We start from the raw sequence: 26,639 nt of genomic DNA, 5'->3' as shown, positions 1-26,639 counted from the left end.
AATGTAATGACGCGGATCAAAATTAGGGATTGTAAATGTAGGAAAGGTAAATAAGTTATAAATATCGTTAAAGAAGAAAACAAAAGAAACGTGTTATAGGGTTTTAATATAAATATATTAAAAAAATACTAATTAATAATAGAAACATCAAAACAACAATGCTCACTTTGTTGAAATTTTCCACAGAAATTTCTAGTGTTATGAAAGAATTTATTCAAAAGCACTTTTCTTTAGATATAACTAAAATGTCCTTATACTTACATCATCATTGACCTTAAATCATTGCACACATACAAAATACATACACTCTCGCAGATTTCGAGGCAGTACTTTAAATGGAGTTGTATTATTGTTCTATTGTTGCTTACAATTCTAATTATAATCTCAAATCTACCATTGACATGATAGCTTAAGTGTTACAAGCTTATTACGCTTATACTTTGTGTTCATATTGAAAACAATTTAAAAAAATATTCTTTCTACAATTATCACCAGAGGGAGACTTTGTACAAAAGTCGATTGCTTGGGCACCTCTGTCGCATTCGTGTTTCAACCGTGAAGCAGTTGTGTTTGCATGGCTGTGTTTCGGTTTGAAGGGTGGGATATGGCGTGAATTTACAGGGTACAGAGGAATAACACCTGAGTCCTCAGGAATGGCAACGCATGAGGGGTATCATGGGCGAAACAGTATACTTTGTTATGTCCATGGTACTAAATATTGCAAAATGATGATTCATTATTTATAGAAGTGTCACATTCCACACAATTTTAGAATAACATCTGTATATAATTTAAAATGTGAGTGACATTACGCACTTATAGAATTTAACATTGCATTATTGGAATTGATTGATGGAATAAAAGGTTAATAAAAATAAACGAATTCAACTTTAGTCAATTAGTAAAGTGGGTGACTATAATAGGTACTGGTTTAACTAAAAGAAAATTGGTTTATAAGTAAATTAAGATAATAATCGTTACTGAAACCATTTTACAATCGATGAAGAACGTGAATTTACTTTGCATACATTACTATTATTATTATAAACGTGAGTTTGTTTGTTACCTCTTAGCTCCTTAACAGATTATCCAATCAATTTCAAATCATCTTTATTCAAATATACTTGTTTACAAACATTTTTAAATTGTAATTTTTTTATGAATGCAGGGTTCAGAAACTTTTAAATCGTAATTTTTTACGAATGCAGGGTTCGGAAAGTTGTTATCTGTTGAGAAGAGCCCGCAAGAAATACAATAGTTATGTTACATTTGGTATATATTGGTACGTATTATAAGGGATGGAGAGAGATAATAGCCTACTTTTATCCTAATCAGTAAATATTTCGACCATGCAGACGAAGTCGCGGGTAAAAGTTAGCGTTGTATAAATAACCGTCTAATTGTAAACATACTTGTTTTATCCGAGTACCAAAAACGAGGGTAATGTTTTTATTGTTTTTTCTCTTTATGAATTTTCATCGATAACTCATTATACAATTAACATAATGGCCAAAAAGTGAAAAATTTGTGAAAATAATTTCACTTTAAATATATAACAGTGTGATTCGGTATAGATTTGGTATATACATAAATATATCTAGATTTGTTGGCGCAGTGTACTTTGAATACCTATTGATTATAGTATCAAGTCTTATGAACTTATCAGTCGGCCAACAGACACGTCTATACAAAGAAATCCATACTGAATTGTTATGTAATCGCTTGGGACATATTATTAAAGGTGTCAAAATAGCTAGTTGTTGGCACAACACTTTATAAAGATGTGATTTTTAGACTGTGATATTTGTTGTCGTGATGTATGCCGTTGCATTTTTATTTTGGTCACTTATTCAAAGTAGTTTAAATAGCTGTGATGCTACTTACAAAACCAAAATATCACTTCTACCCATGCAGAAAAAGAGTGGACAGTATTTTTTTTTATAATTCTATTACCTATCTATTTATTACAAAAATAAATTTCTAAGTTTCCATAGAATTTAACATTGATGTCCTTTTTTCTTTTTTTGATTTTTTTACACCTTTTCTATGCTCGTACAGTAGCCATCTGAAATATAATGAAAAGTGGATTAAAAATTAATACTTCATTATGTTACAGTTATAGTTATAATTATACAGTTATTTTATTTAGCTATTAGTTATTCATTGCTGAACGTACACGTTTCCCATAGACTGCCATAAGTGACTGTTTTGAGCCACAAGCGCAATAAGCATGTCATATAGTTTGAGAAACTGATAGACAATGGTAAAAGCTCAGTGGCGCCTTCGTACAGGCGAAGGCAGTGCAGTACGACCGCCCTCTAGATATTGCGATGACCTCAAATGCAATGTTTAAATTGCGAAGGTAGAAATGGAATGGTAACCTCGCTTGGGCTAACGATATACGCTGGCGGCGCACCAGTGTGGAGTGATAGAGGAGAATGAAAACAAACCAGTTAGCCCATCATGATGAATTTATCAGAAATTAACCATGATAGTTTCTAGGGGGAATAGCGTGCAGGTCGACCTGGTTGAGTATATTACTAGCAATGGGATTCTTAGTTTCCTTTAATAACAATCCCTTTCCCTCCAAACGTAATGTTAGGAGTACTGGCTCCTAATGGCCATAAAACGGCCCTAAACTACTAAGCCCAGTAGTTTATCAGTAGAACCGTTTTATGACTATTTTTAAAAGCAGTGGGGTATATTTATGTTCAGCAGTGGACTATTTATGACAAATTACTTTTAAGATCGGAAATGTTAAACTACTATTTTTTCTTTTATTTGATATAAATATTATAATAATAGTAAACGTTATTAATCAGTTGAGTAGTCTTACTCCCGACCTCTCTGACATACAAACAAACAAGTTAAACATCAACGTAATATTAATATAGAAGCATAGATAATAAAGACGTTATCATTTTCATAATTACTAATGCTATTGTGAAATTCTTTTTTACAAAACATTTTTATATACAGACAATGTCATACGTAGTTTTATGAGTATATTAGGTATTATGTAAAGATTAAAAATATTAAGTGTGTTACCCACTTTTTATATTATTAAATACTTAAACCAATATTTGGGTACAGTCTTGTACTCGCTCAACGTACGGTTAAAAATAAATGGTAGTAATAAAATAATTACTCTTGTATGTGTACGTGTAATAATATTATAGTACGTAGTAGTTACCAGAGGGAAATTTTGTACAAAAGTCGTTTGCTTGGGCACTTCTCTCCCATTCGTGTTTCTACCGTGAAGCAGTTGTATTTGCATGGCTGTATTTCGGTTTGAAGGGTAGGATATGGCAGTGAATTTACAGGGTACAGGAATGGCTACGCTCGGGGGGTTATCATGGGTGAGACAGTATACTCTGTAATGTCCATGGTACTGCTCATGTCTATAGGCGACGGTTACCACTTTACATCAGGTGGGTCGTCAGCTTGTTTGCCATTCTAAGTTGAATAAAACCCATGATGTAAAAAGTACTAAGTACTAAAGTACTTACTTTCTGGATTGTAATATAAAAATTTAGCCTTATACAACGTTACTTCGTATGTATGGATTTTAGAAGTAGGGAAATCAGTGAAAGGGGTCATTAAGATAAAACATACACTAGATTTTAAATTAAACCTTCAGAAACACAATTGTGTAAACCGCATCTAATTTGGTGCAGTAGTTTTTGAGTAATGCTTGAACAAACATATTTACAAACAAAAGATTTAAAAATTGTTGTTTTGACTTCTTATTAAGATAACTCATAACATTTTGTTTCAAATATCTTCCATGTACAAACATTGTCTAGAACAATTTTATTGTAATAGTAAAATTAATTACAGGTACCATTATATTATCTTCATTATATTGTACATTTCGAAGTATTATAATGTTATTTAATGCTTAAATGGATAAATTAATTTGAATGAAATTTTATTCACACACACTCTTACAAACACGTATGGAGACATACGAAAGAGAGATTCTCTCCCGTTAATACTCTTTGGTTCTAATGTTTTTGTCGTCAGTTCTTAAAAATAATTTATATTTCTGTTGAAATCTATTTTTTTTTTAAATGAAAATGTATTCGTATTAATAATTACTTACTTTTTTTATACAACTTAGAATGGAAAATAAGCTGACGGCTCAAAGTGGTAACCGTCGCCTATAGACATGTGCAGTACCGGGGGCATAACAGAGTAAACTGTTTCGCCCATGATACCTCCGATGCGTTGCCATTCCTGAGGACTCAGGTGTTACTTTTCTGTATTTTGTAAATTTACTGCCATATCCCACCTTTCAAACTAAAACACAGCCATGCAAACACAACTGCTTCATGGTAGAAACACGAATGGGACAGAGAAGCGCAAGCAAACGACTTTTGTACAAAGTCTCCTCCTGGTAAAATTTACATATTTACTTAGATTACTTACTTGCTTACTGCACTTAGATTCCAAAAACTATTTTTGTTAAAGCCCAAATATTGATAATAATTTGATTTAGAGAAATTTAGAAATAAAATAATTCATTCACTTGGTATTTATTTAGTTTTTAAGTGCTAATCTTTTGCCAAGTATAAATAAATATTTCATAATCAATTAATAATAAATAAAATAATAATAATAATAATAATAAACAAAATTCACATCTCTTTTCTTAAGAAGAGGAGATGGCAAACTAACCCCTGGCAGAAGCATAGTCAGCCGGTGTTCAGGGCTCCAGGATGTGAAACCGACGTACTATGCGGGCAGTATCTAAGAGTATCGCTTTCAGCATCTTTCACAGGAGTGAACTGCCTCGGAATCCTAACCGTCTAGATATCAGACTGATGGGAGAAGACCATTCACCGATAGAACGATTGAAATGATTTCGGATCTAGCATAATATGGGGACAATTAAACGTAAGGTCAACCCAACATTTAATAAAAAGAACTTACGAGAAGACACAAACAGCTGGGAACGTCAAAGCTGCGCTCATGAGGAAGACGGCTCCAGGCAGAACCTCCATGGTGGATGTGTACACCTTCGTGTATAGTGGAACATACACGAGAGGCATTATGTTCTCTGTCAATCCAAACACGGAGTTCACCTTGCCTGAAAGAAGATGATGGTTTTATGTTCATACTAAATTTATTTCGCGGCTTTGCTGGTGGCCTTATTGCGATGCTGAACAGCCTATAACATTCCTCAGGAAATAAGCTATCAAATGCAAAAATAATGTTTTAAGTACGACTGGAAGTTACTGAGATTAGCGTGTTCAAACAAACACACACTTCTGCTTTATTATATAAGTATAGATATAACTATCACTAACATCTGTATGAGACAATTGTCCAAATAAAAATCATAAAAATAAGTAAATCTGTAATAAATTATTACGTATATGAATATTTATGAATTGTTATATGAGTATGCATTTTTTCAGATGATTTCATTTGTCTCGGATTATTCCAAATAGATCAAACACATTTAGATGAAGTATCAAGAAAAACATCTCAAAGAACGGTCTTCCTCATAGTTTTATTTACTACTTGTGCTCTGTTATTTGATACCATTAGCATAGATGGATGGACCATTCTATTTTTCTCTGTTAAAAATATAACAGTGGAAGGTGATTACTAGTGATGGTGAGTAATGGGGTAGGGTGAGTAATTGCTAGTCCTGTCATATAAACTGTCACATGGACCATCCTGGAAACCATTCCAAGTATATGTAATTCCAAGGTGAACTTATCACGGTGCATCAACTGACCGATGTCATTTTTATCTGTCATTTCTCATTGGTAACTAGATAGCGTTTTAACATTTAATTTCCATTAAAAAAAAAAAAAAATAAAGAAATAAACGCTAGTCGAAGAGGGAAAGAATTATTAGGAGCTTTGTGGAATTACTTAGTAGCGAGGTACTATATCTAGATCTCATTGATCTATAACTCTAAATTTATGAAGTATTTTCTTAAGTACATAAATTTCATTGATATATATATTATATATAATTATGTACCAAATTTACGCTGCAGCAATATGCTGAGATCGGACCTATTTCACATTTGCACATCTTATTATTTCCTTTTGTTGTTTATTTTTTTTTTTGGTTTTTAATTATATTGTTATACTTAGTTTTTGGTATTATTCTGTGTGTGAGTTTCATGACTAAATTAATACTTTCTTATAATTTAATTATAATTCTATAAATAAATACTTTCTTTCTTCTTTTAAATTTAAAATAAAAAATAATACCTAATTCATTAGGTGCGACGGTCTTGGAGATGATTGATCTTAAAGCCAACAATGATGTCCCGTTGAGTATTTCCACGAGAGGAGCTGAAAAAATATTTATTTATTTAGTAAGTGTGATATTTAGCTTATTAGTATGACAGGTTTTCTCTGTATAATCATGGAAAAATCATATTTTTTTTAAATATTTTACTGAATCAGGTGTTATCTTGTGGAAATCTTATTCAGTGGTTGTTTGATTGGAATTATTTTGTTTAATTCCGCTATCATGAGTATGTGTGTGATTGCCAACACTCGAAGATTGATTACCACTATTATTACCAGAAGTTCTACAACCTTCCATATTCACCATCAATCTCCGACTATAATTATGTTCGGTTGTTGTAATTCGCAGTTTACGGTTGAACATGTTTGAACGGTTAACACTAGGTTCTGAGCAGCAGTCTAATAATTTGCTTGAAAATGCATCGTTTAGAGGGGAAACATGTGTCGCAAAGTGTACGTGAAGGAATCGATAGTCGGAGATTGATGGTTAATATGGAGAGTTGGCCGTGTGGTCCCAGCATAGAATAAGCCACCACTTTTTTCCCGTGGGTGTCGTAAGAGGCAACTTAGGGAGGGCGAGGTATGGGCAGCAGCGTGCCTATTAAAATATAGTTGTTAATTCGCTTGGCAAGTGTGGCGACTAGTGGCAAAACCTCCCAAGGGGATGGTTTATGTTAAGCAGTGGACAGTTCAAGGCTGATATGACGATGATGGAAGGTCGTGGAACTTCTGGTAGTAATAGTGGTGATAAATTTTCGAGTGTTGGCAGTCACGCACATATTAATTGTAGCGGAATTAAACAAAATCATTCTAAACAAATAATCAGTCATATTATTATATCCATTCCAAATATTTATTAGCAAGGAAGTGCCTAAAGATTAATGTTCAGATATGTAGTTATATTATTATTTATATGAGTATAAAATAATTAATTAATGATGACATTACAAAATGTTGAAAGAAAATAAATTTAGATAATTCGATAAAATGTTATTTCGATAATAATACAAGTATTATATAATAATATAGTTTACTATATTAAGTATTTAATCAATATAGATTAGACTGGCTTATTATGTCTACGTTTACGTGTTGTACAAAATAAATTTATTATTTTCATGGTTATTGTTATTCAGATATTATTAAACTAATGCTGTCCCGATATAGAATGGGCCACCCCTTCCTTTCCGGTGTGTGTCGTAAGAGGCGACTAAGGGACTAGGGATGAGCATCAACCTCCCTCTTAAAATATATCTAAAAGCCTAACTGCTGTTGCCAACCCGCCTGCCAAGCGTGGCAACTATTTGCAAAATTCTCCTTATGGGGAAGGCTTATGTTCAGCAGTGGACAGTTAAAAGCTGAAATAATAATAAATAATAATATAAAGCTTAAAATTGTTATAATATTGTTAACTTTCGCTCCGTACGGATGCACTTATGAAAAAAATAATAACACACCTTGCCTACTCTTTAACCCATAGTTTTTACTTTTCCTTTTGATTTTTCAAATATTTTTTTTCATACCAATCTTGTCTTGACAATTACAAATAACAAAAAAAAAAAGTGTAGCCATTTTGAAGTGGAGTTTTTCCATTCGGTTTACAACTGACAGAGTTATGAGGTAACAAAAAAAAAATACAACCAAATTGTGAAGTTCCTTCTGAAAGTCGGTTGCAAATTAATGTTATGGAATATTATAAGCGTTTTGAAATTTATACAAAATATTTTTACTCACCGATATAGAATATTCTTTCATTAGGAGCGAAGCAGTAAACGAAGGAACCGGCGATCTTGCTTACAGTCGAAATGATACCCAGTATAGAGTCGTCCCATTTGAGCTGCTTACTGAACACTGTTATTGAAAATAGTGTACCTGAAAACAGTATTAGTTTATGTAAATTGTATTTTCACTCCAGTACCGGAGGGTTGATTTTTGATTGTATATATTGAGTGTATTCGTGACGTAAAGGAGGTATTTTTTTGTATATGGAATAAGCCTATTACAAATTGTGGCGTATATTAATAAAAAAAGAACGTCGAATTGTTCTTTAGAATCAAATATCATGTTAAAGAAATGTAATTATATTCTACATATCAAGACTTTGACTGATTATAAAATATATTAAAACATTCATCATCATCATCATCATGTTAGCCGTTATCTGTTCACTGCTAAACACAGGCCTTTTCATAGACTGCCATAAGATATGGTCTTGAGCTACCTACCATACATTCGCTGACTTCTTCCAATGTATATGAGGTCGTCATTCTATCTATTTTTTTTTATACAACTTAGAATGGCAAACAAGCTGACGGCCCTCCTGATGGAAAGTTGTAACCGTCGCCTATAGATATGAGCATAACATATACATAACCATGGACATAACAGAGTATATTGTTTCGCCCATGATACCCCCCATGCGTTGCCATTCCTGAGGACTCAGATGTCATTCTTCTGTAACTTCATTAAACCCAGTAAATTCACGCCATATCCCACCCTTTAAACCGAAACACAGCCATGCAAACAAAACTGCTTTTAACCGTAGAAACACGAATGGGACATAGGTACCCAAGCAATCGACTTTTGTACAAAGTTTTCCTCTGGTAAAATTTGATTGTTACGATGTATTAGAATGATGTCAAGTGACGTGTGGGCAAACATAAAGATAAAGGTCTCTATAGTACATGTGTTTGTGTTAATTAGAAGGAATTACGCAAACGTAAGCAGCTGTAAATATGTAAAATTTACATAAATATACTTAGATCTTTAGACGTTTAAAAGTTTTGATTGTTTTTTAATAACATGATGTCAAGAAGTCATTACAAAATGTAGCTATCGATATGTTTACCACAGTTTATTTCAAATATCGTATTTTTTTTTTTTATTTTTTTTTATGCAACTTATAATGGCAAACAAGATGACGGCCCACCTGATGGAAAGTGGTAATCGTCGCCTATAGATATTCATCATTCATAAGCATAACAGAATGTACTGTATCGCCAATGATACTATTCATGCCCTGCTATTATAATCAATAATGCCAATAATAATAAATAATTAATTAAGAACTCACATTTACAAACATATCTGTCACGCCTGTCTCCCAGTAGGATAGGCAGAAATTATGGAACGCCAAATGCTTCGATTCAAACAGATCTCTTCTCACATTTATTGTCATATTTGTTAATTTTTATGACATTATATTTAGCAACTTTCTCTCAATATTTAAAATTATATTAATTGGTAATTTAATATCATGTTTAAAGCGATAGATTTTTATTTATTTATTTAAATAACATTATTGACCAAATACAAACGTAAAACAAAAGGCGTACTTAATGCTAGACCTATTATTATGTCTGTGAAACAAAAAGTATATGTCTTCAAAAAAAGAAATCTACCGTGAAGCAGTTGTGTTTGCATGGCTGTTTCAGTTTGAAGGGTGGGATATGGTAATGAATTTACAGGGTACAGAGGCATAACACCTAAGTCCTTAGAATTGACAATTATGCCTGGCGTCAAGATAATGGAAAATATCAACAGAATTTTATGTAAGATTATAATAATGAGATCACTAGAATTGTTATAAATAAATTATCATAAAGTTTTATTATAATATATAGTGCCATAGATAAGTTAATCATATAAGCTTCATGTGTGATAAAATGTAGTAACATGCTAGACTTATCAGTGATATCGTTAATAGGGTTCTGTGTCTAATAGAAGGTAAACAAGTGGATTTTTTCCACAATAAAACAAAATTATCGATGCCAATCGTGGCAAATCCTGTTCAAACTTCTGAACTAATTTTGATGAAATTTATATGGAACTTTACCATAGGGAGATTTTGTACAAAAGTCGTTTGCTTGGGTATCTCTGTCACATTCGTGTTTCTACGTTGAGAAGTAGTTGTGTTTGCATGGCTACTCATTTTATTTATTAGTAGTCGCTGATGTACGAGTCGACACGAACATAGCCGAGTCGACCCGATCGCTGCAATGTTTTTTTTTGTGAATAGGCAAGAATGTTGCCAATGTATATGAAGTAAAAAGTACACAATTCCGATAGTTGTAATGAAAGTAGTAGGAAAGTGTAATTTGTGGTAATTAACTATTATATATGTATATTAGAAGGGAATGTAGATTTTCGATGGTTTTAGTATTTATATTGGTAATGAATGTAGTTGGTTATGGTTTTTTAAATTACTATATTACTAATTTAGTTCGAATTATGAAATTAGTAATTACTAATTATTCGAATAACAAAATCATTAGGATTCGCGCATCGCTAATATAGCTACGATAACTGCTTACAATCAAGCGGGTCATATGCTTATCAACGTAATAATTTATATGAGTTAGAATAGTAGATATACATACCAATTGTATGTGTTACAAAATTGTATGTCTGGAAAATACTGAACTTGACCTCGTCCCAGTTGAATCGGTATCTTGTTGACATATACATTATTGCAATTTCACCTGAAATTAATTCAATATTTTTAGCAATTCATACATTCATTCATTCCTTGATATAGCCTTTAACTGTCCACTGAATCCTTGGGGTTTTGCCACGTTTGGCAGGTGGGTAGGCAATCGCGGTTAGACTTTTAGTGATGTTGTAAGAAGGACGCTGCTCCCCACCCCTCCCCCTCTCTTAGTCGGCTCTTACGACACCCACGGGAAAGGAAGGGGTGGCCTATTTTATACTGAGACCATACGGTGACAGACCATGTCACTGCCAGATAATGTAGCTTTTTGTATGTAAAAGAATTTTGAAAATTTATTAAATATTTTTTGAGATTTGTAAGAATGCATTTTAACTGTAAGAATAACTGTAATTTTTGTATACAATAAAGCATTAATAAATAAATAACCGGATTGAGTTACGTGTTTGTTAAGAGAATTCTCAACTAATTTCAGAACGGTTTCAGAATTAGACGAGAATTCTCGATAAAAATCCACTTAAGTTATCCAATTATTCCTATTATTAAATTGTAGAAATGTTGTTATCAGTCATTGATTAGGATGTTTGTGAAAAGACACTAATTATGTTGTTTTTGTTGTTACTAAGGTGTTATATCAGGGGGGAGGGGGGAAACGATTGCTAGTAATGCCCTATTAAGGTTAGTCCGTTAGTTAGTCCCTGTTGCTGTCAATGTACCCTGTCAGGGAGACTTCCACACGGTTCTCCCTGGAAACTATCGTGATTAATTCATCGTTGACTTCGTCATGATAGGCTAACTGACCTGTCTTTTCATCCTCACCTATCATCTCTCGCTGGTAGTCCGTCAGTGTACGAGGTCTGTCCGGAAAGTTCGTATAAAAGTGTTCTGGAATGCGAGAAAGAGGAGTGGGGAGGCCAGGTAAGCGCAGGACCCCTTCCTTATGTCCCTAACAATGCTTCAGTTCTGGTCTGACCGCCGTGCGGTGCGAACTGGCTTGTCACGCCATCTGTGAAGTTACCTCTTAACGAAACCCCGTCGGCATGGAGCCCGCTTCCGTTGAAGAGCAGCGCGTCGTAATCAAGTTTCTCTCGAAACTCGGCAAGAATGGCCGTGAAATTTTTGCCGATCTCAGAACAGTTTATGGGGATGATGCTGTGAAGGAACCAACCGTCCACAAGTGGCTAAAAAGATTCAGAGAGGGCCGAGAAAGCGTTCAAGATGACCCACGTTCAGGACGTCCTTCCACTTCACATTCCGACGAAAACGTGGAAAGAATTCGAACTTGTGTTAATGGGGACCGTCGTTTAACGGTCAGACAGGTGGCTGAAGAGCTTAATTTGGGCAAAACCGTGGTCCACGAAATTCTAAGAAACGAACTTCAAATGAAAAAAATTTGCGCCAAGATCGTTCCGTGAGTTTTTGAGTAAAAATTCCATTACGGTGACCGAACACCCCCCCTATTCGCCGGATTTGGCCCCGTGTGACTTCTTCTTGTTCCCAAAAACCAAATTGGTACTTCGGGGGCGGCATTTGGGGGACATAAATGAGATAAAAAAAGCTACGACGGGGCAGCTGAGAAACCTACAACCAGAGGACTTTCAAGGAGCCTTCTCACAGTGGAAACGGCGTTGGCACAAGTGCATTATGTCACAGGGGGAGTACTTTGAAGGGGATAAAATTGATTTACCTGAATAATTGTAAAATAAAATTTTTAAAAAACTTTTATACGTACTTTCCGGACAAACCTCGTATACCGATAGCGCAGGCGGGGTTACCACGCTATTTTTTACTTATTAAAAAAATGCGTTTTATCGATTAAACTAGAATATTATTGATTCGAATGTTTATTATTTGAATGAATGAATGAGTATACTTTATTTGCATTATACCATATAGGAAATAAGCAAGACAATTTACAAACACAACGATACAATTGTATAAGTACAGTAAGGCGGTCTTATTGCTGAGAGCAATTTTGTCAAGACAACCTTAAGGTAATCTCATAACCTGTAAGTTATGAGTTAGATCCTGCTGTATATTTTATTTTAAATTTTAAATTAGGGTTCTTCAATAGGGGGGTAAAGAGGTTTCTTCAGAGTTGGCAATGCGTGCGTAATATCCCTAGTATTGCAGGCGTTCATAGGCTTCGGTAACCGTTTACCATCAGGTGGCTCGTATGCTCGTTTGCCACCTCAGTGGTATTAAAAAAAAATTCCATCTAAATATCTTGCCTTTATTTTAAATTAATAAATGTGTTTATGTTAAAAATAGATTTATTTTTAATTAATTAATAAAAAAAAATATTTAAGTAGAGCCTCAAGTACTGTGCTCTATGTTTATAAACGATAAATCAGGGAATCTAGAGAAATATTATCTCTATTGAGTCTAGGACTTCTGGGTTATCGATCAACCTCGAACTATTGTTCGAGCCAATTTAGAAAAGTTAAATTATTTAATTAAATAATTAAAAATAATTATACAAATATTTCTAATTGGCGTGATCGAGGATTGAACTCAGGTTCTTATTTATGCATATTTTTTTAATGGACGAATATGGAATAATAATCATGCCTGCTCTTTTGGTACTCACCAGCGAGTGATATCTGAGGATGAAGTCAGATTATTTGATCCATCGTGATAAATTAATCACGATGTGTTCGAGGGAGAACCGAGTCATGCTCGTTATGATAGGGTTTACCAGAGGGAGACTTTGTACAAAAGTCGATTGCTTGGGTACCTCTGTCCCATTCGTGTTTCAACCGTGAAGCAGTTGTGTTTGCATGGCTGTGTTTCGGTTTGAAGGGTGGGATATGGCGTGAATTTACTGGGTACAGAGGAATAACACCTGAGTCCTCAGGAATGGCAACGCATGGGGTATAATGAACGTAACAGTATACTCTGTTATGTCCATGGTACTGCTCATGTCTATAGGCGACGCTTACCACTTTCCATCAAGTGGGTCGTCAGCTTGTTTGCCATTCTAAGTTGCAAACAAAAATTACATTGCTAGCAATAGACCAACTACTAACAATCGACTCATTCCCACATTATTACAACACAAAAACAACATCCTCATATCAGCTGTTAACTGCCCACCGCTGTACATCCAACGTAGACTACCATAAGGAATAGTCCTGGGCTATCTGTATCTACTGAATTCCTGCAATACACTGCACCACGGGGCTCATTAATTTGTTTGTACATTACATAAAAGTTAGTTACACAAATATTATTTTGGGCAGTTTATAAAATTTGCACTGCAAAAACTTAAATGTAAAGTTACGAACGTTGCTGTAGCGTAAACAATCTAAGTTGTAAACAAGCGATGGTGACAAAAATTGTAAAATATTTACAGTAAAATAAGTCTGTGACAGTTAATGACTGCTATATCTATTACTAGTTTTTACACGCGACTTTGTCCATGTGACCTATATATGTTGATTGACTGGAATAAACACTAGCCTATGTCTTTCATTCCAAATGCTAAACGGATGTACCAGATCGGTTAAGTATAAAGCGCTAAGAAATAATAAATAAATTAATATTAACATTTATTTATTTATATGCTTTTGTACATTCGCTTTTAATATAGATATTAGGTAGTAACAAAAATATACAAAGACGGGTTTATTCCTTAAAGGGATTTCTTTCATTCTACTTTGAGAACCCTAAAGGAGAAAGTATCTGTAGAGTTTGTATATAAAGCATAACATATATGGTGCAAAAATAATATGGTAAATAATAAAATATATTATTAGGAGCTACATAGTAATAAAATATAGATAAATTATATTAAAATATACATAAAGATAGAATAACTATTATATATATATATATATATATATATAAATATATATATATATATATATATATATATATATATCAGAAAGTCAACTGTCAATTGTATTGTAAAAATTTTTCGTTTGAGCTTTGAAGACATGAACTGTCTGCAGCGTTCTGGTATCATTTGGGATGGAATTCTATATATCCTTATGAAGGTGACACTGAGTTGGTTAACGACTCAATATTAGATGGATTTAACAGCTGAAGAAAGAGTTTTGAAAATTTGACATAGGTACTTCAGATATAGATAGGACATAGAAAGCTTCAGATCAGTCAATGTACCACGGCCACGTAGATAGAGCCTTATATAAACACTGCTTCCGAAGAAAATTTCTAGAATTCTCTAGAATTCTATTGTTTAATCCAATTATGTACAATTATAAATTTATAAAACTTAAACTTAAACTGGCTGTGTGGTCCCGGTATAGAATAGGCCACCCCTTCCTATTCCATGGGTGTTGTAAAAGGTGACTAAGAGATGGCGAGGGATAGACAGTAACGTCCTTCTTAAAACATCTCTAAAGCATGACTGCGGTTGTTAATCCGCCTGTCTAGTGTGTCAACTACTGGACCCCCTCCCCCAAATGGAGGGGGGTTATTTTCAGCAGTGGACAGTTAAAGATCGATATGATGATGATGATGATTATAAACTCACCAAACATTGGTCCAAATAGAATGCTCACAACTATTAGCAGAGCACACACACGGAGTCTTCTCTTGTTCGGGCCCTTTTCGAATACCACCCGTATGGTTTCCTTGATGTTGGACGAGTCAAAGAATGTTCGCAAGAAGTACCCAACGCCTTGATGGTCGTGCTAAAACAAAATGTATAATTTAAAATTGTGGTTCACAAGAAAATCGACTTCTATCGTGGCAAGAACAGTTATTTTAATTTAAAAGGTCAGCTATTAAACAGAATTTCTTTGTTTTAGATAAAAAATAATTCTTCAAATCGGTTTATAGCTGATGGAGTTATGAGGTAACAAACATAAAAAATAATACAAGTGAATTGAGAACCTTTTTCTTATTGAAGACTGTTGAAAAGATAGTTTATTTTATACTAACTGCGCCAAGCTGTTTCGCTCGCATTCATTATTATTAAAAATAAGGATATGTTAGTCAAGATGCAGTCTATTTGTATATAAATTTTCATACTAATACGTTCAGCAATTAAGACGTAAATCAGTATTAAATATATAAACATCCAAATGTCTTCTTATTTTAAATATTCACGTAGTTGCAGTAGGAGCAGTTACTGTACAATTGTACAGAAATAAAAGGAGAAGCAGATTTCAATCAATAATGGAAACATCAATAAACTACGAGTCGTTTTCTAGATATTCTATATTGTTAAGCTTCTATATTCGATTTTCCTGTGTAATGGAAAACAGGCTGTTCTTAAATAAAAAATTAAAAAAATAGTATATGTAAATAAAGATTACACGTGTGGTCCCGGCATAGAAAAAACCACCCCCTTCTTGCCCGTAGGTGTCGTAAGAGGCAACTAAGGTAACTTAATGGTTAATGTTAAATGGAACTTAATGGTTCAGGGATAGGCAGCAGAATCTCTCTTATGACATCATCAAAGACTAATTGTGGTTGCCAACCCGCTTGTTAAATTTGGCAACTATTGGCACCTTTCCTCTTTTATCTGGGAAGCCTATGTTCAGCAGTAGACATTTAATGGCTGATATGATGACGATATGAATAATAAAGAAATAATATGTAAAAATAAAAATAAAAAGTAATTCGTATAAATTACTTAAGGTTTATTATTATTAGATAATGTACATACATGTGTGCGTGACGTGCTGGTTTTTTTTTATTGTGTTAATGGGGCACATAAATTATGTAATTTGTTATCTGTAATCTATATAAGTCAATATTCAATGCAATTCGTTGATAAGCGTATCATTTGAAAACGGTTGGGCCGATTTGGCACTTTTTTTAATAATATTATGTTTCTTATGCAACTTTGAATGGCAAACAAGCTGACAGTTCACCTGATGGAAAGTGGTAACCGTCGCCTATAGACATGAACAGTACCATGGACATAACAGAGTATACTGTTTCGCCCATGATACCCCCCATGCGTTGCCATTCCTGAGGACTAAGGCATTATGCCTCTGTACCCTGTAATTTCACGCCATATCCCACCCTTTAAACCGAAACACAGTCATGCAAACACAACTGATTCACGGTAGAAACACGGATGGGACAGAGGTACCCAAGCAATCGACTTTTGTACAAAGTCTCTGAATAGCACACAATGTCAGGACACTAGTGAACAATAATTTCATCATCATCATCATACTGCTGTACATAAACCACTCTTGGGGGGTTTTGACAATAGTTGTCACGCTTGGCAGACGGATTGGCAACCGCAGTTAGGCTTTTGAAGAAACAAATGTTTCAAGACGCTGCTACCTATCCCTCGCCCTCCCATAGTCGACTCTTACGACACCCACGGGAAAGGAAGGGGTGGCTTGTTCTATGCCGGGACCACACAGCCACGAACTGTAATATAATGTGGACGAATTCAGGTCAGTTGGCTCGTCGTGAATCATTAGGTGTAATAGACTAATTTAGTTTTAAAACAATTAACTTTGTTGTCGCCATAGCGATAAAAACGTATTTTGTATATTTAAGTATATATTTTAATCTGTAATTTATGCTACTATATTTCATTTGAATTTTCTTATTGTCATTATGTATATTTTTATATTTTTGTTGTAATAAAGAGTTAAATAAATACATTTTTCGAGAAATAAAGAAACATTGGAATTTGGGCAGGATAACTGTCTATTTCCATTTCTGAAATGGAATGGAATAGAAGGCGGTGCGCCTACGCTATTGTTTATACTTTGGCGAGGAACTAGTGAAGGGTGATTGGTGAGGATGAAAGCAGGTCAGTTAGTCCAACCTGACCAATTTAAGAATCAACTACGATGGTTTCCAGAGGAAACCGCGTGAAGGTAGACCTGATATATTGCATGTAATGAGACTCCTAGATCTCTTTACTAACAATCCTTTCTCCTTCAAACAAATGTTTAACTAAAATAAAATAATACTAAACTATTAATAAACTAACTAACTAAACTAACTAAAATAATAATAAACTAACTAAATGTCTAAGAGACACTTATTAAGGCATCTAGTAACGGGTCTATTTGGTAGAGAGAATAGAAATAATTATTGATAGATTCATTTGATAAAGGAAAAGCGTTACCTGATTATAGAAAGTAAATTATTGTTATTAAAATAAATAAACGACTAGGTCATAACGAGATAAATCAGTATTGTTATTTAAATGTAAACAAATGTGTTAAATACCTATTTTTTTATGAGAAGATAATAGAATATTGATCCCACTTATGCTATCGGTATACGTAATTAGATTTCTTTACTAATATTATAAATAGGAAAGTTAGTTTGTTTGTTACACGTACTATGTGGGATGGTGAAGGATATAGGCTACGTTTTATTCCGTTCAGGCCCTCTAGACAAGTGGCAAGCGAATTCGTCAATGGAATCGACATAGCTAGCGAATTCGTAAGTTAGAATGAGTCACCCGGCGTTGCTAACTCGTTCTATCTCACGGACTCGCTAGCGATGTCGATTCCATCGACGAATTCGTTTGCCATTTGTCTACAGGCCTAGTAAACATATCGCGATCGCCCGGATAAAGACCAGAGGGAGACTTTGTACAAAAGTCGATTGCTTGGGTACCTCTGTCTCATTCGTGTTTTTACTGTGAAGCAGTTGTGTTTGCATGGCTGTGTTTTACAGGGTACAGAGGAATAACATCTGAGTCCTTAGGAATGGCAATGCATGGGGAGTATCATGGGCGAAACAGTATACTCTGTTATGTCCATGGTACTGCTCATGTCTATAGGCGACGGTTACCACTTTCCATCAGGTGGCCCGTCAGCTTGTTTGTCATTCTAAATTGTATAAAAAAAAAGTCGCGGGTAATACGTAGTAAAAATATATATATTATAATAAATATTTAGAGTTGTAAAAACTTATTAGTGACTTATATTGTATTCATAGCTTGTTTTATTTACACTTGTAAATATATGAATAAATAAATAGATAAAACTAGAAATTTACTTTTTCAAACTTATTACATAACGATAGAAATCTATAATATATTTACTTTCTTTCAAAACAAAAACAAAAAAAAAAAGCAAAATAATAAGATAAATACGATAAATGTAGTGTTAGTTATATTTGCACATTTAAAGATAACTTATTAACGATAAGATATTGAAATAGGTGTTAATTAATTGACTATACTGTCTAGTAGACGAGACTACGGAATCGGCATATGTACTTGTACATGATTCCAATTATAAACGTGGATGAAGCAAGAAATGCATACGTATAGATAGAGTCTTTTCTTTCTGTTCTCCTAGCCTACCTCATAAAGGACCTGATATGTAGATAGAATTCAAAGTGAATTTAATTTTATTATTTTTGCTATTAATTATTTCGCTACTAAATAAATAAATTAAATAATAAATATTAAAAATTTAATTATTAAAAGTAAATATGAGTTGATTGTTTCTATACAGTTTGCCTATAAATTAGAGCACTATTTTGAATATGAGGTTTTTTTAACTTCCTTATGTAGGTGAAAATTATTTATTAGTGAGCACTTGAAAATAATTTTATTATTCCTGTTAATTATTTTCTTACTTATAACTTTATAAATTCTAAATAAATGTACTCAGTCACAAATTAATTATTTATATATTAGCTATTTACCTAAATGCTATTTTTTTATTTAAATTTAAAACTTAATTTACTTTAGCATTTAAAGCATTATTTTGGGTAGCTAAATAATTTATAGAATTATTATAGACTTGAAAAATTTAATTTGTAACTGAGTAAATTTATAAAATTACAAGTAAGGGAAAAATACTAGTAAAAATTATATTATTTAAAAATCTAAGTTGAATGTAATGTAAATTGAGTAATTTTTATCTACATAAGGAGACAAAATATATACTTGGTTATTTACTAATTGCAAATATGCAAGGAATGAAATAAATTATGAGAATACCTTCATTTGTGTGGGTGTCCTTTCTGGATCTTTCAATAAACACGTGTTATACAATAAGTTCAATAAATGTAAGCACGCACTGATGCTGTAACATCCATAATACCCGATTGTTTTCAATAGAATACCACTTAGTCCAACCCCAATAGGAAAACTCACAGTCATACAAAAACTAACTATACCCATTCTAAATGTCCGATTCTCCACTGTAGTAATAGCGCTTATATAAGAAAAGATACTTAAAAACATAATGCACCAATTGCCAGATAAACTTTCTAGGATCGCCTCAGTAAATACGAACGCTTCTAATCTCAGCTCGTAGAAGAAGAAAACATTAATAATACTGTTTAAATAGACCAATAGCTGTCCCACAATTGGTATTATTATGAAAATTTTTCTATATCCCGTTATATCCGACCACGATCCCACAAACAGGGATAAAAGAGAGGGAATTGTCGCTGTTAGATATGTCTTCATTGCCAAATATGAGGATACTAATTTCTGAGTGTCCATTTCATAAGTGTTTTGTGCGTCCATATTTTGATTTCTCAGGCCAGAACAGATTTCGTCCGTGAAATTTAAATTCACTCTGCAAGCTTTGTCTAGATTGAAGTTTTGAGATGTTTGTATTGATAACATACAAGGTACAATGAATAGTATCATTGACGGTTCCACTGTTATGTTACGCGATATATTTAAAATTGAATTCACTAAGTTTCTCTTATGTTCAATATTCTTCTTTTCACTTTTCGTAAGAGGATCATCTTCTTCAAACTCTTCTGATAGTTCCTTTTCATTTCTTCTATTCATATCTTTATTCACATTTGCAAATTCTTTTTTTTCTTTACTATGTTCTTCGTTCATAATTTTTATTTTATTAATATGTTTATATTAAAACTGTTATACTCGCCTGTCTCTGTGCAACTGATCAATACCCGAAAGGTTTTTATTGCTATCATATACATATCGTAGAACTCAATATACTAATGATATTTTATCGACTTAGTCATAAATGGATATATTTGTGTATAACCATTGTATCTGAAATGACACAGATAATGAGGTATTAATTCTTTCTTTTGTCAGTCAAATTTATTCTTAAGTAAACAATTAATAGAGTAATTTATTGATGAATGTAAACAGTATCTTACATTTGCAGTACCGTAGTTTAGAAAATTGCTTCGTATAAAGCACAATCGTCCTTATTTTAGGAATTGAAAAAAAAAATTGTTCCCAATTAATCTCAAATATTTGTTGCCCGTAGCTTTGCACGCGTGGTATCTTCTCTTTAAGTTGAAAATTTCATAAATCACTTTCATAGTAAATTCTTACGTTTTAAAATAGACATATATATGTTCTAAATTTCAGCTTTTCATACTTAGTAGTTTTGGCTGTGTATTAAGTAATAGTCAGAGCAAACTTTTTTATAAGTATAGATAAAATTAAGAAATAAATTTTATGAAATTATAATTCCCGATGGAATAGTCTGAGGCATTTATATAGAAGCTCTTTAATAATAACTGAAGACTATTATCAGTGATTTAGTTATCGATGTACTCGTATTTCTGTTGTTTTGTTGCTCTGAACAGAATAAATTATTTTTTACCTTTAAGTACCGACTCGTTAATCATACTAATACACATAGATAGGCCGCTTTTTATATCACACAGTAACATGTTATTGAATCATTACAATCAATATCAAATATAAGTAATTTCAGTTATGGATTGTATAAGCTACAGTAATACGACCAATATATGGAAGAGGAATTCTTCATTGTAATTGCTTGTATTCATTATTATTTTTTCTTTCTCTCTTTAACTCTCTCTATGTGTGTATGTGCGCACGCGCGTGTGGGTGTACGTATTCATGTGCGTGTGCGCATATCGTCATAGTCGTAGAATACTGACGGATCTATATATGTAATATTTGTCAGATCCGTCAGTATTCTACGACTATGACGATATGTGCGTGCCCGTGCTTATGAGCGTGTGTGTGTATAACCACACACACACGCCATTACATATGTTTATTATAAAAGTTACTGATTTTTTTACAGTTTAACTTAAAATAATCAACCGTATGTTTTTAATCAAATATGTGTATGGATTTGGATGTAGATATTTTATATGAATAAAAATATCATATTTCAGAGGTCCTTTAAAGTAGCAACGGAACTTTGTTATTTTGTGTGCATTACACCCTTGGTCGAATTCACATTATTATACGATAAAATTTAAATTGTTTACAAATTATACTTAAACATGTTATTTACTTATCCGCTGATTACGTTTACATAAATTAGTTACATGTGACTTTGAAAAAGTATAAGCGCCTGCCTTTACTATCAATGCAAAATAATGTTTTGTTGTATTTTTCATATATATTTTTTATGAGTATTGATGTCATTTCCGACGTCTATATAGAAGTATTTTGTTGATAATTAAAATTGACAACATACTATTTACTCCAGTATTTTTTCGCTCAATATATATATATATATATATATATATATATATATATATATATAATGTAAATTTTAGAATATTAGTACTCTAGTATTACCTAATTCCTTAAAATTGGTTATTTAATTTCATACTGTATAATTATGTTAAAATAAATGCTGTGAATACTTTTAATAGGCATGTGCATTAATATTGTATCGTATTTAATGTTTGTTATATATGTTATAATGCAATATCGTATAAATAAATAAATATTACATAAATTTGTGACAATTTTAAGTTTTAAAAAAGAAACTGACCTTAAAAAAATAACCAGTTACCTTTTTTTGTTCAGTGCTCCTTTTCGGGTCCTTTAACACAAACATGTTATACAGCAGATTCAATAGATTCAGACCACCAACTAATGCATAGACTCCATAATAGCCTAGATATTTTAAAACAACACCATTTAAAGCCATCCCGACAGGAGCTCCCGCTGTAAGTGCAAAATTAACCATGCCCATTCTAAATGTTCTAGTTTCGTTAGTCGTAATAGCACTTATATAGGCAAATATAGTTATAAAAAACACTGACATTCCCCCACTAAGAGCTTCGATGACTGCTTCAGTGAGAACATAAGTCTCTAGATTAGTCTTGTCAAGGAAATATACGTTCAACACACTGCTAATAGAAGCTAGAATTTGTCCAACAATTGGCATCAACAAGAAACATTTTCTATGTCCCGTTCTATCAGAAAAGGAACCAACAAAAATACCCAAGAGACATGGAAGTGTAGCAGTTATGTATGTTTTCCATGCGTAAGCAGATGTCACTAACTTTTGCACCTCCTTTTCGTATGAATTTTGACTTTCCACGGTTTGCTGTTTGAGCGCTGTACAAATCTCATCACCGAAGTTTAAGTTCACTCTACACGCTTTCTCCAATCCCAAATTCTGGGAAGTTAATGTCATTAATATGTACGGAATTACGAATAATACAACTGAAGGTTCCACAGTTATATTATTGTATACTAGCGAGAGAGTTTCACAGCAAGTCCTTTGGTTTTTTTCCACTGTTTCTTCATTTTGCCGAAAAGGTTGCTCTTCTGTAGTTTCTTCATCAATAATTTTATTTTCTATATAAGATTCACGATTTGCAGGTTCCATTTTATAATTATGGTTGAATTAAAGACGCATTATATAGTGAACTGCCAATCTGGAATACTAAATGAATGGTCATATCACATGAAAAATGATATTGATCCGTAATCTGTGAAAGATAACTGTTTGATAGTAATATATTTGTCAGAATTTTAGATTACACACAGGGACATAAAGAAGAACATGCTTACTATATTATTAGGAATATTTGTTTTTATGTAAATTGAATTCAAATTTATAGGACAATAAATAAAAATGGTGTAAATATGAATTAAACAGAGTGAGACTGAGTCCTCAGGAATGGCAACGCATGGGGGGTGTCATGAGCGAAACAGTATATTCTGTTATGTCCATGGTACTGCTCATGTCTATAGGCGACTGTTACCACTTTTCACCAGGTGGGCTATCAGCTTGTTTGCCATTCTAAATTGTATAAAAAAAACCCACAGGAGAGGAAGGGGTAGCTTATTCTACACCGGGATGGACCTATATGGTGATATAATATTATGTATAATTAAATATTATAATACTGTAATATACATGTAAAAAAGAAACGTTATCTCAAAATACCGTTGATTTCTATTATGTTACGCGTATTGTTAATAACTAATAAACTTAAATTATTAATTTATTAGTTCATTATTATTTATTGACTTGATAATATGTTTTAACGTCAATACCAAGTAATATGATCTTAAAACTGTATACAAATTTGTAAATTTAATTCTTAGTTAATAGTTTAGAATTGAAAATAATATTGTCATAGAAAATAATATAATTATCCAATACATTATATAAAAATGTTTAAGTGCTGTGATGACTTAATTATTTAGTATTATTAAAACATTAGTAGTGGGGTTTAATAGTTCCATTCCTAGCAATATACTCTATTAGGACGAAATCCAATAAAACAATAAAGTCAAGTAATCCCAAAAATTAACGACAATATTTTCCAGGCGAAACCATTGTAGTTACTTTTTTTTAATTCGTCAAATTCTTTCATCCTCACCCATCATCTCTCACTAGTACCTCGCCAGCGTATGTCAATGACAGCACAGGCGTGGATACCATTTCATTTTCACTCATTAAAAAAAATTACATTATCCTGTTCAAAATATTTTTTTTTTATTTCTCCAAACATTTAATTGGTCTATTATTTCTAGTGATACACGACAAGCCAACTGACCTGAGATTGTCCAAGTTCTATTATGTTTCACTATCACGCGAGTACGTTGTATTTATTTGTATTCGCTTTAAACTAAAAGTTTGGACGAATCGTTAGAATAATGGTCCGACTGGTAAGAAATGTTCCACACAACGCGACATACTAGTGCCAGACAGTATTCTTTGAAACGTTCTGTGACGAATGACATATGTAATCAAAGAAATACAACTATTTACCCATTATTTCACTTACTATCGAAGTTGTTGTCATTAAAGAATTATTATTATTGGCAAAAATAGCGCTTGATACATGTATCAGTTTTTTTATACAACTTAGAATGGCAAACAAGCTGACGGCCCACCTGATGGAAAGTGGTAACCGTCGCCTATAGACATGAGCATAACTATGAACATAACAGAGTACACTGTTTCGCCCATGATACCCCCATGCGTTGTCATTCGTAAAGGACTCAGGTGTTATTCCTCTGTACCCTGTAAAAGTGTGATATTAAAAAAAAAAGTTTAGAACCTTATAATTTATGCAGTTAGTGGAAAATATAAAAAAAAAAAAAACTGATGTAGACGTTATATTTTATTATACACTTATAATTATATCGAAATTTTGTGCTTTTTGTTTTCGAGATGTTTAAAGTTCGATTTATAAACATTATTTATAACAATAACATAATTAGAAAAAAAATAACAAATTACTAAAGTAATAACAAAATACTTAAAATAATGTTATAAAAGAAAATACTTTTTCATTAATATCAGTTTTATACAACAGTGTTCCGTATAGACAGATATAAAGTTTTTATATAGACATATCAACATTGTATGTAATTAGAATGAGTTAAAGTAATTTATAATCACAGACTACAAATTAAATTGAAACACACAAACAAGAATAAATAAGAGTTTTTGAAAAATGTAAAGGGTATAATAGTACTGTCACTAAGTCAAAAATTATCTTTATATTTTTGATAATTTTACTTATGTACACACACACACACACACACAGTCTGTAAACGTGAATTTTGTTAAACGATGTAATAAGTTTTTTTTTTCTGTGTTAAAAATTTGCATGTGCTTATACAACTCGTACAATGTTATCTATGTAATTTACAAGTGCAACAGTATATCAGCCGTACGAACAAACGCAGTGTAGGACGACCCCCCGCTAGAGGGAGTGACGACCTCAAATACATTGCAGGAAGTCAGCAGATGTAAGTGGCTCAGAACCGTTCTTTATGGCGGTCTATGGGGGAAGGCCTATGTTCAGAAGTGGCGGATAATGGCTAAAATGATGATAATGATGATGAATGTTAATATTAAATTTTTAAACAAGTAAATTTAATGTAAATACATCATAATAACATTTGTATTGGGAGGGGAAAGGGATTGTTAGTAATGGGGTCTAATAACCCCATTACCGGCAATATACCCTCTCAGGTTGACCTCCACGCGGTTCCCCCTGGAAACCATCATGTTTAATTCTTGTCGAATTCATTATGGTGGGCCAACTAACCTGCATTCATTCTCACCTATCATCTTCCACTGGTGCCTCGTCGGTGTATACCGAGAGCGCGGGCGGGGTTACCAATCCATTTTCACGCATTAAAAAAGAAAACATTGGTATTGGTATAATATATTAACAAGATTAAACAAAATAATCGATGTGCTTGAAAATATGGTAACTATTGTAATTAAATTATCTAGAAACATTATTGGCTAATCCAGTTATAATCGCTTCACTGTGTCTTACCTAAAATAATCTTTGTCCTTGAAACGACATAAAAATATAACACCTGTAAATAAATATTCCTTTATCGGTGCTAATTAGAAATCTGTTTTAAATATTGGGTAATTTTTAGTCGTTTCAATATACGTAATATGCATATTGTATGTTTAGATTATATAGATAAAGTATTGAGTGTCAAAAATAGGTCATAGTAGAGTTAATTTGACCATAGATTGACTAAAATATATTTTTTACTTTTAAATAATAATATTTACTTTATTTTCCAGTTTTGTAATTGAATTAACAAATTTCCAGTTCAGGTCGCTTTTATAAATTTTAATTCGGAACTATTTATTTTTATATAATATAAATGTACATAGGTATGTATTGCTTACAAATTAATATATATGTATCAATTAAAAAGGCGGTCATTTTTAATTATTTAAAAATGAAAACAAATTTTATGTCTATGTCTATGCGAAAGTAATTAGTAAAAA

The 26,639-nt window shown here is 32.6% G+C and overlaps 1 protein-coding gene across 2 annotated transcripts; it reads right to left on the bottom strand.

Annotated features, from left to right (window-relative positions):
* Positions 1-87: 87 nt before the first annotated feature.
* On the bottom strand, positions 88-24,654 carry LOC113514064 (solute carrier family 46 member 3-like). Of its 2 annotated transcripts, XM_052895776.1 has the most exons (8): positions 24,424-24,654; positions 22,419-23,300; positions 15,224-15,383; positions 10,658-10,759; positions 8,013-8,150; positions 6,237-6,320; positions 4,936-5,092; positions 88-2,065 (listed from the first exon to the last, which is right to left on the bottom strand). In XM_052895776.1, the coding sequence occupies exons 2-8, from the start codon at positions 23,241-23,243 to the stop codon at positions 1,981-1,983; spliced, it is 1,551 nt and encodes a 516-aa protein (XP_052751736.1). In that variant the 5' UTR covers positions 23,244-23,300; positions 24,424-24,654; the 3' UTR covers positions 88-1,980. The 2 variants fall into 2 exon arrangements, with proteins under 2 accessions (XP_052751736.1, XP_052751735.1); XM_052895775.1 differs by lacking the exons at positions 22,419-23,300; positions 24,424-24,654 and adding an exon at positions 19,637-20,572.
* Positions 24,655-26,639: the final 1,985 nt, after the last annotated feature.

This window comes from Galleria mellonella, unplaced genomic scaffold, assembly GCF_026898425.1.
Source record: "Galleria mellonella isolate WM207_F2 unplaced genomic scaffold, CSIRO_AGI_GalMel_v1 utg117, whole genome shotgun sequence".
NCBI lineage: Eukaryota > Metazoa > Arthropoda > Insecta > Lepidoptera > Pyralidae > Galleria > Galleria mellonella.
Note: the sequence above shows the minus strand (reverse complement) of the source record. Positions and strands in the feature narration are given on the sequence as shown.